We start from the raw sequence: 15,641 nt of genomic DNA on the forward strand, positions 1-15,641 counted from the left end.
CAGTGGGGTGTCAGAAAATGAAAGAAATTCCTGGCTCACCTAATCATTGGCTGGGGCGTTTGCACATGTCTGGAAAGTGTTCAGAACTGGTGGGGACTGACAGCTCCTGAGAGTGGATCACTGCAGCAGGTGGTGGGGGATGGGGTCTCTGGACAAAGCAGACAACACTGGAAGGTAGAGATGGAGGTGCACAGATTGCACAGGAGCACAGGCATCAGAAGGCCACCGGGTTGACCAGCTCCACCCTAGAGCATCTTCCGCTAGAATGTCCTCCCACATGGCCTGGTGCTGGTCAGTGTGGAAAACGTGTGTTTGTTAGCAAGACAGTAAGGGTGTTCCAGTCTAATGGCTTCTCTGATCTCTATGAAGATGCAAGACAGGTTCATCTGCTGAGAGTGGCAGGAAAGGGCAGGGTTTGATTGTTGGGGGAGAATGGGAAAGGTTTTTGATAGCTGTGCAGAATGGGAGAGCAAGTTGGCCAGAGGAGCGGGGCACTGAAGGGCCCTTTGTGTTGCCAATCAGGGATGTGTAGTGGAACCAAGCAGGTATAGAGAAAGGGCAGTCAGGTCTCCCGGCACCCAGTGCTGGTCAGTAAGCTTCTTTATAGGTCTCTGACCTTTTCAGGGGTGTCCTGCAGGTCCTTATGGATGATCTGTCATTCCACTTGGCAGTGCTGCTTCCAAAATTTCTACACAGGGGAAAGGAGTGGGAGTGGAGATGCATCAAAGGGAGACTTGTCGTGAAGTTGCCTGTGTGTAGCAAACATGCTGTTTTCACATAGTTGACTAATTGAGATTATAAGGGGGATAAAAATCCTCTAAGCCACCATTTGGGACCATCACTGCCCCTATGTACAACCTAGCTTCCTGGACATTGGCGTCGCTGGGGAGTGTCACACAAGAGCAAACCGGTTCAGGATGGATGGTAGAAAGTAGAGCCTAGCTAGAGAAAGACACTGAGCAGCTCCCTGCTTCTCTGACCGGGAGTGAGGAGAACTGTCATGGGTCTTGGGCTGCCTGGGACAGATGTCACAGAGACTGGGTAAGAGAATACCAGTAGGATGTGGTTACAGATTAGACATGGGTGTTATTGGGGCAACTGGTGGATGGTGAGGCCATTAACTGAGACATGAAATAAAACACGAGGGTAGGATGGGCAAGTGAGGATAATGAGTAGAGTCTTAAAAAAAAAATTTTTTTTTTTAGACACATTGGGTTTTACGCATCTGTAGACATTTTATTGTAGACATGGCCACTAAATAGGTGGAAAATCACATTTTTAGTTGGAGAGAGGTTATCCCATTAACCCATTGCCATCCAGTCGATTCCAACTCATAGCGACCCTATAGGACAGAGTAGAACTGCCCCATGGGGTTTCCAAGGCTGTACTGTAATCTTTTCAGAAGCAGGTTGCCACGTCTTTCTTCTAAGGAGCGACTGGTAGGTTCGAACTACTGATCTTTCAATCAGCAGCCCAGTGCTTAACCACCGTACCACTAGGGCTCCTTGGAATGAGGTTAGGGCTGAGAAAATAGATTAAATTTTTAAACAAAGGGCATTGGTGAGATCTCCTAGCTAGGGCTGTAGACTGAGGAGATGACGGGGAGGGGAGGGGAGGGGAGGGGAGGGGAGGGGAGGGGAGGGGAGGGGAGGGGAGGGGAGGGGAGGGGAGGGGAGGAATAGAAAGGAGAGAACAGAGGTCAGAGCCTGGGGAACCCATACATTTAAGGAATAAGTGGAGAGAGAATAACTGAAAGGTATATGAATGTGCTCAACTGCTAACTCAAAGACTAGATGTTCATGTCCACTTGGAGATGCCTCGGAAGAAAGGCCTGAAATCCTACTTCTAAAAGAGCGGCCATTGAAAAGCCTACAGAGCTCAGTTCTACTCTGACACACGTGGGGTCGCCATGAGTTGGAACTGACTCCTCGGCAACAGGTTACTGGTTTTTTTTTATGAAGAAGGACTGCTAAGAGGGGTGAAAAGGAGACCAAGAGAGTGTGTTCCTGAAGCCAAGAAACAAGTTTCAAGAAGTAAAACCAAAACCCATTGCCACTGAGTCGATTCTGACTTGTATTGAACTTATAGGACAGAGTCGAACTGCCCCACAGGGTTTCCAAGAAGCGGCTGATGGATTTGAACAGCTGACCTTTTGGGTAGCAGCCGAGCATTTAACCACTGTGCCACCAAGGCTCCTTCAAGAAGTAGGGTGTGGGCAAATGCCTCAGATGGCACAGAAAGATGAAACCAGGCCAGGGTCAAAGGTGGAATCTGCATTTGGGGTGGGTCAGAGAGAGTCTCTTCAGAGTGGCCATGGGGGTAGGAGCCAGATGCACCAGGTTGAGGAGGAAGGCGAGGTGAGGAAATGGAGACACTGAGCTTTATTTGAAGAGCTTTGGCTGTGATGAAAAGGGAATATATACTACTGTAAAGGGAAAGGGAGAAGGCATGGAGAGAGGGAGAAGGCATAGAGAGATGATTGGCTCTTTTTTTTTTTTCTTTTAATGAAAAAACTTGAACTAAAGAGGGACAATCAATCAAACAGAGGAACTCACCAATGGATGGCCGCTTGTGTAGTGTTTTATGGCTTACATGGGACTTCCACGTGTTTATCCAGTTGAGACCTCACAACAGCCAAGTGAAGGGAACTCAGATGCAGATCAGGAAACTAATACGGAAGTTACAAAGCCAAGAATGGAAAAGCTGGGACTCAAATCTGGGTTTTCTGAATTCAAATCATCCATGATCCCGTACTCAACATCAATTAACCAATACCACTGAATGTGAAAAACATTCATTGAGTATCTCATTTGGGTCAGTATCGCCAGGACATCCTGAAGATCTTGCTACCCAAAGTGTGGTCCTTGGGCTGGCAGCATAAGCCTCCCCTCCCAGCTTGTTAACAATGCAGAACCTCAGCCCCACCCCCACCCCACCCCCAAAGACCTACTGGATCAGAATCTGCATTGCAGAAAGATCCCACGTGATTCATATGCACAGTAAGCGTGAGAAGCATTGCCTTGAGGGACCCACTCCCGAAGGAAAGGGAAGGTAAGGAGAAGACACTAAACCCTGCCTCAGAAAGAAGACAAAGGCATGTCGCCCCTAGACGGTGCCCTGATAGTGTCCCCAGGATCAGGCCAGCCACAGACGGGGCCTGAGAAATTGAGGTCCCTTTGCCTGGAAACTTATCGGAGGTGTGCCTGTAGCAAGGAAAACATTGATTCCACACCCACGATAGCTCTTCCTCCTTCCTAGCCAAGTTTCTTGAAAGAGGAGCTATACGTCTTTGACCTCCCATGCCTTTGCTTCCCGCCCACAACTCAGCTCCTACGAACGCATGTCCTCCCCCTCACGCCATGAAACTAACCCTATCAAGGCTCTCTTCTTTCTAAATAATATCAATGGAAACTTTTGAGAATAGGTTTTTATTAGCTACTTTTTTTCTTAACCAAAAAGGATACATGCTCCTGGGGAAAAAATAATAATAATTCAATGAGTGCTGAAAGATAAAAAGTAAAAGTAACATCCCAGTTCACAATCTATCCCCGATCCCTGAAGACTATTTCCCAGAGGTAATCACTGTTAAAGGTCCCTGGGTGGCGTAAAAGGTTTGCACTCAACTACTAGCCTAGAGGTTGGCGGTTTGAACGCACGCAGTGGCACCACGGAAGAAAGGCCTGGCAATCAGATTCCATAAAGATTACAGCCAAGAGAACCCTATGGAGCTATTCTACTCTGTAACGTAAGAGGCCACCATGAGTCAGAACTGAGTTGATGGCAATGGATTTTGTTTTAACTGTTTACGGTTTATTGTGTATCCTTTTAGAAATGGTTTATGCCTATACATATAAGCATGTGTGTGGATATTTTGTATGTAAATAAGCGCATATTGAACATGCTATTCTGCAATTTTTTCACTTAATAATACATCTTGGGCTCCTTTGTGTGTCAATATTTATAAATCCCACTCATATTTGACATCTATACAGTAGTCCATTGTAAGGCCTTACTACTGTTTATTTAACCAGTCTCCTGCTAATGGGTATGTACTTTGGGTCTAGTTTTTTCTATTACAGGCATTGTTTCCGTAGTTAGGTTAATGCCAACTGCTATAACCAACAGATCCCATGATAAAGCTTATTCCTTGCTCACGATAGTCTAAAGGGGTTCCTTCCTGATTGCTAAGTGGTCGTGGGCGCCTCTCCTACCTTTTGGTCCTACCTCCTTTTAGGACCTCAGAGTTCTTTGCATTCACCTGGCTGGTGGGAAAAGAGACAGTGAAGAAGACACACCTATTTTGTAACCATCTTGGCCTGTAGGTAACAAGTCACTTCCACTCCCCTTCCATGTCTAGAACCAGTTACATGGCCCCACACAGATATACGGGGACTTGGCTAGGAAGTTACGCTCTAGAAATAGCACTATATTGTAGAAGGAAGTGGGAGCCCCTGGCTGGTGCAAGCGGTTAACACACTCGGCTGCTAACTGGAAGGTTGGTAATTTAAATCCACCCAGAGGCACCTCTGAAGAAAGACCTGGCAATCTACTTCCAAAAAAAAATCAGCCATTGAAAACCCTATGGAGCACAGTTCTACTCTGACACACATGGGGTCACCATGATTTGAGTTGACTTGATGGCAACTGGTGGTTATAGAAAACCCGTTAAAAACGCATTGCCATCGATTGCCGTTGAGGTTGCCTATAACAACCCTATAGGACAGAGTAGAACTGCCCCATAGGGTTTCTGAGGAGTGGCTGGTGGATTCAAACTGTCGACCTTTTGGTTAGCAGCCAAGCTATTAACTACTGCACCACCAGAGCTCTGTGGTGATAGAAGGAAGTGCAAAGCCATTGGTAGACAGCTCCCTATTTCTGTCACAAATGCTACAGTGAACATTCTTATACACAGGTTTGTATGCATTTGTGCAAATAAACTTCCACTAGTGGAACTGCTGGGTTAAAAGGCATGTGCATTGTACATTTTGATAGATAATGTCAAATGCCTTCCTAAAGACAGCATCGATTTACATTCCTGCCAATACTTGGTTATATACACTCATGCCAGCAATAACTATTACAACCAGAAAGAAAAAAAAAATTCCAATCTTGTAGGTGAATAATATTATCTCATTGTGGTTTTAATTTGCATTTCTTTAATTTGAGAGAGATGGAGTATCTTTTCATATGCTTATTTTCCATTTGTAGCTCTTTTTCTATTAACTCCTCATATCCTATGTTCCTTTCTTCTATTGGGCTGGTTCTGTTTTTCTTGTTAATTTGTAAGAACTCCAAAAAAATATATGTGTGTATATATATGTGTATGTATATATATATGAAATCATCCCTTTGTTTTTCTGTGTTACAGACTGTAAATTCCTTTTGTTTTATTTATGGTATTTTTCCATTCCAGAGACTTACATTTTTTATGTAGCCTAGCTTTTCAGTCTTTTTCCTTCATGATTTTTGAGTTTTGTCTCATGCTTAGAAAAGCTGGCCTTGTGCCAAGATTTTTTTAATACTCTCACATTTTCTCCTAGTGCTGGAGTTACGCTTGAGTCTGGGATCTGCAACTGACTGTGTTGCTTTGGTGATTTACTTTAACTCTCTGTCCCCCAATTTCTTCAGCCCTAACAGGAATGCTAAGACTGCCTACTTCCTAGGTTGATGTGAAGATTCAGTCAGATGAACAGCTGCCTCGTTAGCCATGAGACCAAAAGAACTGGGCGGTGCCTGCCTACTACTACTGAATATTTCCATCAAAGATTCTATAGCAGAATCATGATCAAAAGGGGGAAAATGCAAAACAGACTTTCAAATTTTCATGGACTCCAGACTTACTGGAGCCATGGAGGCTGCATGAACCCCTGAAACTACTCCCCTGAGATAATCTTTGAACCTTAAACCAAAAATATCCCCTAAAGTCTTCTTGAAACCAAACAATAGTTTAGCTTAACTAGTAAAGAATGTCTGCCTTGAGCATTATGCACATTTGAGATCTCCCTATATGGGATCAAATTGACAACAGCAACTCTAAAGATTAGATAGGAACTTTAGGGGGCAGTGAGTTTATGTTAATGGGGGATGAACAACTCAGAAAAGGAGGATGAGAATGGTTGCACAAGTGGGAGAATGTAATTAATGTCACTGAATCATACATGTAGAAACTGTTGAATTAGTGTATGGTCTGTATTCTCAACAATAATTAAAAAAAAAAAAGACTGAGTGACTTGATTCATAGACAGCTTAGAACACTGTCTGGCCCACTGTCACTGCACAATGAATATTAACTGGTATCTTGTTTGTGTCCAGAGTGTCAGTGACCGTGTGTATGGCCAATGTATGCTGCATGCCCATGTCTTATGGTTAGCGAGTGACCAGGCTCAGACACAGGTCTCTTTGATTCTAAATCCCATACTCATAACCACACCACCAAGTAGCCACTGTCCTCTGAACATCTCTGTAGGGTATATCATGCAAGGAGGTTCCTTTTGTGGTCTCCACCTGTTATACAGCAGGGCTCAGGACAAATTCCACAATGTACAAGGTATGGGTGAGAGAATAGGCTTTAATGGGGAAACTTAGAATCAAGGGTCACCATAGAGGGACAGGATCAGGGGTACCCTATTTTCTTGCCATCACACTGAGGGCAGGCCAGGAACTGGATGAATTTCTGGTTGAACTGTGGGTTTACACTGCCAGGAAAAGACTCTTCCCCCACACCTCCATTGACTTTCCTTCTTATAGGACAGGCATGAGAGCCCCTTGTCAGTCAAAGATAATCAAACTACTAGGATACCAGGCAGGCTGGGTTCAGATGCCAGCTGTTTACAGGAGTTATCTGGAAAAGCCAGCTGCTCAGCACCTGGGGACCTGAAGGTCTATAGGAAATTAGGTTCAGGTATAGCACCTTCTGCCAGAGGGTAGAAGCCACCAGCCCTTGTGGGAAGTTGAGTGCAAGTGCAGACCCTCCCACTGGGAAAAAGGGACCCCCCCCATCCCAGCTGGCCACAAGGCTGTTGACTCCTTGAGAACAGAGACTACACCTTGCTTATCTTTGTATTCCTGGCATATAGTAGGTGCTCAACAAATGCTTGTTTGATGGATGAATATGTGAACAAGATGTATGCATACCAGACCCAGGACTAGACATTGTCGCTACAGAGATGTGACAGTCATGATCCCTGCCTTCAGGGATCTTATATTCTAGTGGGATGATAGATACAGATGATGTGTAAAGAATGGGATATGTACACATTTGGTACCGTGGAATCCCAAGGGGAAAAATGCCTAACTCCTCTTACCCAGTAAAACCCAGTGCCGTTGAGTCGATTCTGACTCATCTTCTTAGAAAGGGGTAATGATGTTGGGGGAGGTGGTGATGAGCTGAGAGATGAAGTTTTGGCTAACGGTCTAAGGAGGGCTTTTAGGAAAAGGGGACAACATGTGCAAAGATCCCTTGGCAAGAAAAAAATACAATCTTTGGGGAAAACTTTGAATAGTCCAGTCTGGCCAGGGCCAGGGGCAGTCATGGGTAGGATCAAGAAAAGCTGCATAAATCTTGTTAAGGACTTTATCCTGTGAGCAATGAAGAATGATTGGTGAAATTTAAGCTGGGAGTGAGTGGTCTGCCCTGGGATCACATAAGTATAGAATTTGGGGGTGTGGATTTGGAAGGAAGTAGTCCCATGATGGGAGAGCCGACACAATTCTAGGTTCAAACAAGATAAGGATAAGAGGCCACAGGTGCTGGGGCCACCACTCAGCTCACTGCAGAGGGGTTTTGCAGGTTTAGTTTTAAGAACCAGTGTTCTTGCAATAAGCCTCTCCCTCCTCTTTTACTCCTAATTATCCCTCCGGAGACTGCAATGATTTTCAAGGAACCTGGTTTCCCATTGAGAAGCTAATAAATCACCAAAGTCCCCCAGGCAGCCAGGTCTTTCAGAGCATATACGGACTGTACAATGTCGGCAGAAAATGAAATCATCTGGAGAATCCTGTCAGTATTAATCAGAGGTATGTGCCTGTTCTTTAGTTTCCGGTGACCTCTTGCTCAGACAGGCCCGCACATGGTGGTACACAGACAGAATGTTCGTTGTGTGGACGGCCGGAGCCAATGGAGCAGTCTCTGCCTCATGGGATGGCCAATGAGGGTAAGCAAAGTTTCCAGAGACCCAAGCTGACCCTCAAGATTATTTGGGTTTTGAGACATTTGGGGGGCACTATTTACAGGAATGGAAGGCATTAGATCTAAGGAAGAGTCAAGAATAATTCTGAGGTTTCCCCCTGTGAAACTTATGGCGGCCTCGTTTGCAAAATCAGGCAAGAGAGAGAAGAAAGTCGAAGAGGAAGTTCAGCTGTTGAGGTGAAGTATCCAGTTTGTAGACAGTTGGATATTTCAGTTTGTTGTCAGATGCCGCTGAGTCAGTTCTGACTTATAGTGACCCTATGTACAACAGAAGGAAACACTGCCCAGCCCTGTGCCATCCTCACAACTGTTGTTATGCTTGAGCCCATTGTTGCAGCCACTGTGTCAACCCATCTCGCCAAGATCTTCTCTTTTTTGCTGACTGCTTTACCCAGCATGATATCCTTCTCCAGGGACTGGTCCCTCCTGATAACATGTCCCAAGTAGGTGAGACAAAGTCTGACTGTACTTCTTCCAAGACAGGTTTGTTCATTCTTCTGGCAGTCCATGGTATATTCAATATTTTTTGCCAACACCATAATTCAAAGGGAACTCTTTTTCAGTCTTCCGTATCCATTGTCCAGCTGTTGCATGCATATGAGGTGACTGAAAACACCAATGGCTTGGGTCAGGTACACCTTAGTCCTATATTCCAGTTAGAGTATAGGAAAGTTTTAAGGTGTAGCTGCAGTTACAAATTTGTGAGTCAACAGCTCCTACAGCTGCCATCGAGTCGACTCCGACTCATGGTAACCGCATGTGTGTCAGAGGAGAACTGTGCTCCATAGGGCTTTTGATGCCTGAATTTTCAGAAGTAGGTCACCAGGCCTTTGTTCCAAGGTACCTCTGGGTGGACTTGAACCATCAACCTCCTCGTTAGAAGCCAAATGTGTTAACTGTTTGTACCACCCAGGAACTCCCAACAGCTCCAGGTGGTGGTTAAAGGTTGGGCAAGAAATGAGATCATCCAGAAAGAGTATGTGGAATGTGAGAAGTGGGAGAAGGACCAGTGGGAAACTCCAGAATGACTTGGAAAAAATTGGGAATTTGAAAAGAGGATAAGATCTTAAGGGCACAACTGCATTAGACAGGTTGTTGACTTCATTTGCACCTCAAAAAACATCGATTGAGAAGATCTTGTGCCATGGACTATAGAAGACTCTGGAAATATAGCTGCAAATATGACACAACCTGCCCTGCCCTCATGGAGTTTATAATCTAGTGGGTATATTTAGCTTCTACAGAGAAGAAGGTGAGGAAACCAGGTTGTAAAAGATAGGTCAAGTTCTTGGGTTGCAAGCAACAGAAATCAACTCTGACTAACCTATCTATTAATAATTTATTGGGAGGATGTCTAATCACACACAGAATCTTGAGGAAAATGTAAGAACCAGGTCTCAGGAAAGGCAAGAACCAAGATAGCTCTGGGGATCTGTAGCAGACACTGATGGGGAGTTTCTTCTGGGCTCCTCGTCTGGTCGAATGAGTTCTATTTTCAGTCATGACACATTCTAGTCTTTATGAGACAATTAGCACTGTTGGCCTAACTTCAGGCATGCACCCACCTCTTGACCCACCCAGGTTTCATCCAAAGCAGGAGAGGTAGTTTCTCAAAGAAAAATCTAGGGGCTAGTACCAGATGTAGGGAAAGTTGCTGCAGAACAAATTAAAACAATAGGTGGGAGGTAAGTTCAAACAGTGAGTGTCAGACGATTCTTTCAGTAATCTTTGCAGAGCTACGTAGAAAAGATAGGAGGCTGATGCTTAAGAGGGCTATGGGGTGCGAGAAAAGTTCAGCTGTTTGTTAGCAGCTGAAAACAAGTAAGCAAAATTTAAACGGTGACATAAGGAGAAAAGATGGGGCACAAGGCAAAGTCTAATGTTCACCCCATCGAATGTGCACAGAGCAGGGAGATGTATATACAGCCTCCTATGGAGCCCTGGGAGCCCTGCTGGCTCAGTGGTTAAGTGTTCGGCTGCTAACCGAAAGGTCGTTAATTCAAATCCACCAGCCACTCCTTGGAAACCCTATGGGGCAGTTCTACTCTGTCCTATAGGGTCACCATGGGTCGTAATCAACTTGACGGCCAACAGATTTGTTTTTGTTTTTTGGTATGGAGCCCTGATGGTGCAGTGGTTAAAAGCTACAGCTGCTAACCAAAAAGGTCGGTAGTTCAAATTCATCAGGTGTTTCTTGGAAACACTATGTGGCAGTTCTACTCCATCCTATAGGGTTGCTATGAGTGAGAATCGACTCAACAGCAATAGATTTGGTTTCGATTTTGGGGTTTACATTGTCATCACATAGGCATCCAGTACCCTATTCGAATGACCTAAGGAGAAATAAATGTGTAAGGATGTTCTTTCGTGGAAGAGAAAAAAATTGAAGTGCTATGTACTGTGGCATTTGATTTGTGGGGCAAGTATGTGGTGTTGTTTACAGTACTTATGCCTGCTTTAAACCAAAAACCAAACCATACCAGTTGCCGTCAGGCCAATTCCAGCTCATAGTGACCCCCTATGTTTCAGAGTAGAAGTGTGCTCCATAGAGTTTTCAATGGCTGTGATCCTTCAGAAGTAGATTGCCAGGTCTTTCTTCCACGTGCCTCAAGTATATTTGAACTGCCAACCTTTCGGTTAGTAGCTGAGCACTTAACCATTTGTGCCACTCAGGGACTCCTTATATCTTCCTTAATCCCAAACCCATTGCCTTTGAGTCGATTCCAACTCATAGCAGCCCTATAATACAGAGTAGAACTGCCCCACAGAGTTTCCAAGGAGTGGATGGTGGATTCAAACACTCTACCTTTTGGTTCGTAGTCATAGCTCTGCGCCACCGGGGCTACATTTTTATATCTTCCTTAGTGCCGTATAATTTGGTTTTGCAACTGATAAGCCAATTACGAATTAGGAGGGTGGAGCTTTGTTTTGGTGCAAAATCCAGAGATCACTGGAATTGGTCAGAGGTTTCCAAACTCGTAACCAAAATACAAAAAAACCCAAACCCGTTGCCATCGAGTTGGTTCCAACTCATAGCAGCCCTATAAGACAGAGTAGAACTGCCCCATATAGTTTCCAAGGAGCACCTGGTGGATTCAAACTGCTGACTTTTCGGTTAGCAGCTGTAGCTCTTAACCACTACACCACCAGGGTTTCCAAACTGGTAACAGAGATGTTAACTGATGCTCTTGGCAAAAGTTCATAGCTCTACAGGGAAATAAGCTTGGGAAATGCTGCAGCCACAATCCCTCTCCTGGATCTTCTTTAGCATAATGAAGAATAATACGGAGAAAACTGTTTAATGGTTTGACAAGTCAGCTTCTTTGTGTTGGGCAAGACCTTTCTATCAATAACCCCCAGCTAGTTTGGAAAGTCCTTAAACAGAGCTTAGCTGCACTGTCACATCTATGTAATTTCATCTGTTCTCTTGTCATAAAGGCCAATACCTATTTACAATGCGTGCCAAGGTTATAGTATGATATAGCCAGATTTCCAAGAACATTTGGCGAAAGAATTCTATTCAAGTGCATTTGTGATCATTCGCTAATAATGCTATCCTTGTTTTTTTGTTTTTTTTTTTTGGATTATTGGCCTATTTAATGGTCGTGTTGTTGTTGTTAGGCGCCGTCGAGTCGGTTCCAACTCATAGTGACCCTATAGGACAGAGTAGAACTGCCCCACAGGGTTTACAAGGAGCAGCTGGTGGATTTGAACTGCCGACCTTTTGGTTAGCAGCCGAGCTCTTAACCACTATGCCACCAGGCTTCCACTCAATGATCACAGTCAATACTATTCAAAATCTAAACTCACGAGGATCTTGAGTAGACCTTGGGTCTGAAAGCAACATTTCAGTTGCTTCAGTCTAGTTGTATAATGAATTTAAAGGTTCAAGGGGATAAAGAACACAGTTGCAGGGAAGGCAGAAGGGGAAGGGATCTGAGAGTGCAGGTGGACAGGTGACTCCCTGCATACCTTGTCCGCTAAGAATAGTGGGAAGGGCTCAGAACGGAGGCAGATAAATGGTGGTTCGGTGCAGGAGCCCCAGGTTCAATTCCTGGCCAATGCACCTCATGTAGAGCCACCACCCATCTGTCGTGGAGGCTTGCATGTTGCTATGATGCTGAACAGTTTTCAGCAGAGCTTGCAGATTAAGGCAGACTAGAAAGAAAGGCCTGGTGATCTACTTCCAGAAGTCGGCCAATGAAAATCTTACAGCTCACAACAATCCAGTCTATAACCTATCATGGGGATGGTGCAAGACCCGGCAGTGTTTCATTCCTTTGGGCATGGGGTCCCCATGAGTTGCGATCATACTCAATGGCAGCTAACAGCAAAGGTCAGTTTTAAGATGAAGGGAAGAAGATTGAAGGAGTTGAGGTGTGACAGCTTGTACCTTTCTAGTGTAGTCGCAGACAAGTTGTGTGTTGAGGCTGGGTGACAGGAATAGAGTTGGGAGTTTGTGGTGAGAGTTTGCAACATCTACTATGAAGAATGATATGGGGATGAAAAATGAATATAAAAGATTCTTGAACAGTACTGAGGGTTCAGGCAAAGCTAGAATTAATAAATGTATAAAGGATCCAGTTGTCAAAGTTATGCAATTTTCTCCACTGCTGTTTGACTGCTCAGTGACAGAATTAGGAAGGATGAAAGTTTGGACTGATGTGTTATTAGAAATTGGGAGAACAATAGCACAGTGAAACCTGTGAGAGCCAGAATTTGACAGGACTGTCTTGTTTTTCTGGGTCCCGTGAGTTTTCCACCTTTGACAGGGTGCAGCCTTACCACTTTTCTATTGCTCATTTAGTGGAAAATATTTGAGTTTCCCTTCTCTGGCAGGTTTCTGCCTTACACAGGTTCCCACTTTCGCAGGTTTTACTGTACAGGGAAATTGATGATGATGATGGTGGTGGTGGTGGTGATGACATTAAAATGATTGTTTGCTGGGTCCGAGGGAAGGTATGGAAGACAGTGAAATCAAGAAGGCCATCGCTGATTTTGAAGATCAGGTATAATGAGATTGGGATTGTGGGAAAGGTGGAAAGAAATATGGTTATAGTCCTAGAGTGAGTTTTAGAGTTAACCCTTTCAGAATTAGGGCAATTCCAATGCAAAGACCCAAGGAGTGGCCACAAGAGTTGCTGAAGAGAAGTGGTAATGGAGATACTAGGAGTGAAAAGGTCAGAGAACTGTGAGGCCAGGTTATGGGACAGAGATGATGACGTGAGCTGGGAAGCAGAAGACTAGGAACCAGGAGTCTATATTCCAAAGGAATGTGGGGATGAATGCCTCCGGGGTCAAGAAAGCTTGGTGACAGGGTTGAGGGAAGGATCATCTATTGGTGGTTCTCGACTCTGCCTTCCATTGGAATCACTGAGCAGTTTTAAAAAAAAATACCTACCCCTAAATATTTTGAACCAGTTGGTATAAGATGGGTCTGAAACGCCTGTATTTTTAAGACACATGTGGTGGTTCTTATGTCCAGCCAGAATTCAGAAACAGTAAACATGACCTTTAGAAAGAAGTAGCCATTGGGGGACCAGGTATGTTCCCTTCCATCATGAGCTGAAGGAGACACACCTGGGAGAGCCTCCCACCATCACCCCTCAAGGTCTCAAGCAGAGCCAAGAAATTAAAAAGGGAGAGACGGCTTGCTTGGCCTGGCCTCGGACTGATGTCCTGACTGGCCTGGCATTCTGCGCTTCTTCAAGCTTCTACAAAGTTGTATTTCAGGCATTTCTCAGCAGGAGAGGATGTCAAAACTCATCTCTAAAACAGTTGCTATTCCTGCAAAACAAACCTTTTGCCCAGAAAGTTTTTCTTACAATATCTGGAGAAATATCTTTTGTAAAAACAATAATCAGTGGCTTATTTTATTAATTGTATAAATCAATCAATCTATATTTTTTAATATACATCTTTGAATACATAATAAATGTATTAGAATTTTCAAATGGTATAAGGTTCTACTGAAAAAAGTAATTCTCATTTACCCCTGACCTCCTAGCTTAGATCCCCTCCCTAGAAACAACTGCTTTTATGGTTGTGTGTGTGTGTGTGTGTGTGTGTCCTTCTCGAGATATACACTCTGATCTTACCTTCTTTCACTTAACATTATATCTTGGAGAACATTCCACTTTAGTACATACTGACCTGCCTAACTCTGTTAATTGGCTATTCCATAATTTATTTAACCCATATTGATGGGGGGCCCTGGCGGCGCAGTGGTTAAGAGCTCAGCTGCTAACCAAAAAAAGGTGGGTGCTTCGAATCTACCAGCCGCTCCTTGGAAAGCCTACGGGGCAGTTCTACTCTGTCCTACAGTGTCACTATGAGTTGGAATCGACTGGACACCAATGGGTTTTTTTTTAAACTCTGTTAATTGGCTATTCCATAATTTATTTAACCCATATTGATGAATATTTATATTACTTCCAATCTTAAAGCAAACTTTTTGAAGAAAAAACCGTCCATAAGAGTTAAAGTGGGGTCATCACCAGGTTAGCGCAGACGAGAGGAGGGGACCCAACAGGGATATGGAGGTAGGGAGATGATCTCGCTGCACCTGGGCCCTCCAGGGGACCCTATCTGATGATGTGGTCCTTCTGTCCCACAGGAGCCTCATGCCCAGGACCCTCGAGAGTCAGATCACGCTGGAGAAGACGCCCAGCTATTTTGTCACTCAAGAGGCCCCCCGACGGATCTTTAACATGTCTCGAGACACCAAGCTGATTGTGGTTGTGCGGAATCCTGTGACCCGGGCCATCTCTGATTATACCCAGACGCTCTCCAAGAAGCCCGACATTCCTACCTTCGAGGGCCTTTCATTCCGCAACCGCACGCTAGGCTTGGTGGACGTGTCCTGGAACGCCATCCGCATCGGCATGTATGCACTGCACCTGGAGAGCTGGCTGCAGTACTTCCCCCTGGCGCAGATCCACTTCGTCAGTGGTGAGCGGCTCATCACTGACCCAGCTGGTGAGATGGGGCGGGTGCAGGACTTCTTGGGCATCAAGAGGTTCATCACCGACAAGCACTTCTACTTCAACAAGACCAAAGGCTTCCCTTGCTTGAAAAAACCAGAATCGAGCCTCCTGCCTCGATGCCTGGGCAAATCAAAAGGAAGAACTCATGTACAGATAGATCCTGAAGTCATAGACCAGCTCCGGGAATTTTATAGACCTTATAATATTAAATTTTATGAAACCGTTGGACAGGACTTCAGGTGGGAATAAGCCAAGGAGATACAAGGGTTCTTCTCTTCTACCAAGTTGGCTCTCAAGCTGTGGTCTTCTTTCCACTATAATCCTGGGCTCCATCCCCCTTGCCCATCTTGGGTCCCATCATCCTGGAACAAGGAAGCCCAGCTAAGGCCAAGAGACAGGGGTATCTCTGCCACTAGCTCTCCCCAGTCTATCAAGGCAAAGTTGATCTGCTTCTGGCATGTTGGGTC

The 15,641-nt window shown here is 44.8% G+C and overlaps 1 protein-coding gene across 1 annotated transcript in view; it reads left to right on the plus strand.

Moving 5' to 3' along the window:
• Positions 1–15,423, plus strand: part of HS3ST2 (heparan sulfate-glucosamine 3-sulfotransferase 2) — a 132,248-nt gene extending 116,825 nt beyond the window's left edge. The window contains exon 2 of the mRNA XM_049903785.1: positions 14,805–15,423. Coding sequence (XP_049759742.1) covers positions 14,805–15,423 — 619 coding nt within the window. The remainder of the gene's footprint in view (positions 1–14,804) is intronic.
• Positions 15,424–15,641: the final 218 nt, after the last annotated feature.

This window comes from Elephas maximus, chromosome 12, assembly GCF_024166365.1.
Source record: "Elephas maximus indicus isolate mEleMax1 chromosome 12, mEleMax1 primary haplotype, whole genome shotgun sequence".
Classification (NCBI taxonomy): Eukaryota; Metazoa; Chordata; class Mammalia; order Proboscidea; family Elephantidae; genus Elephas; species Elephas maximus.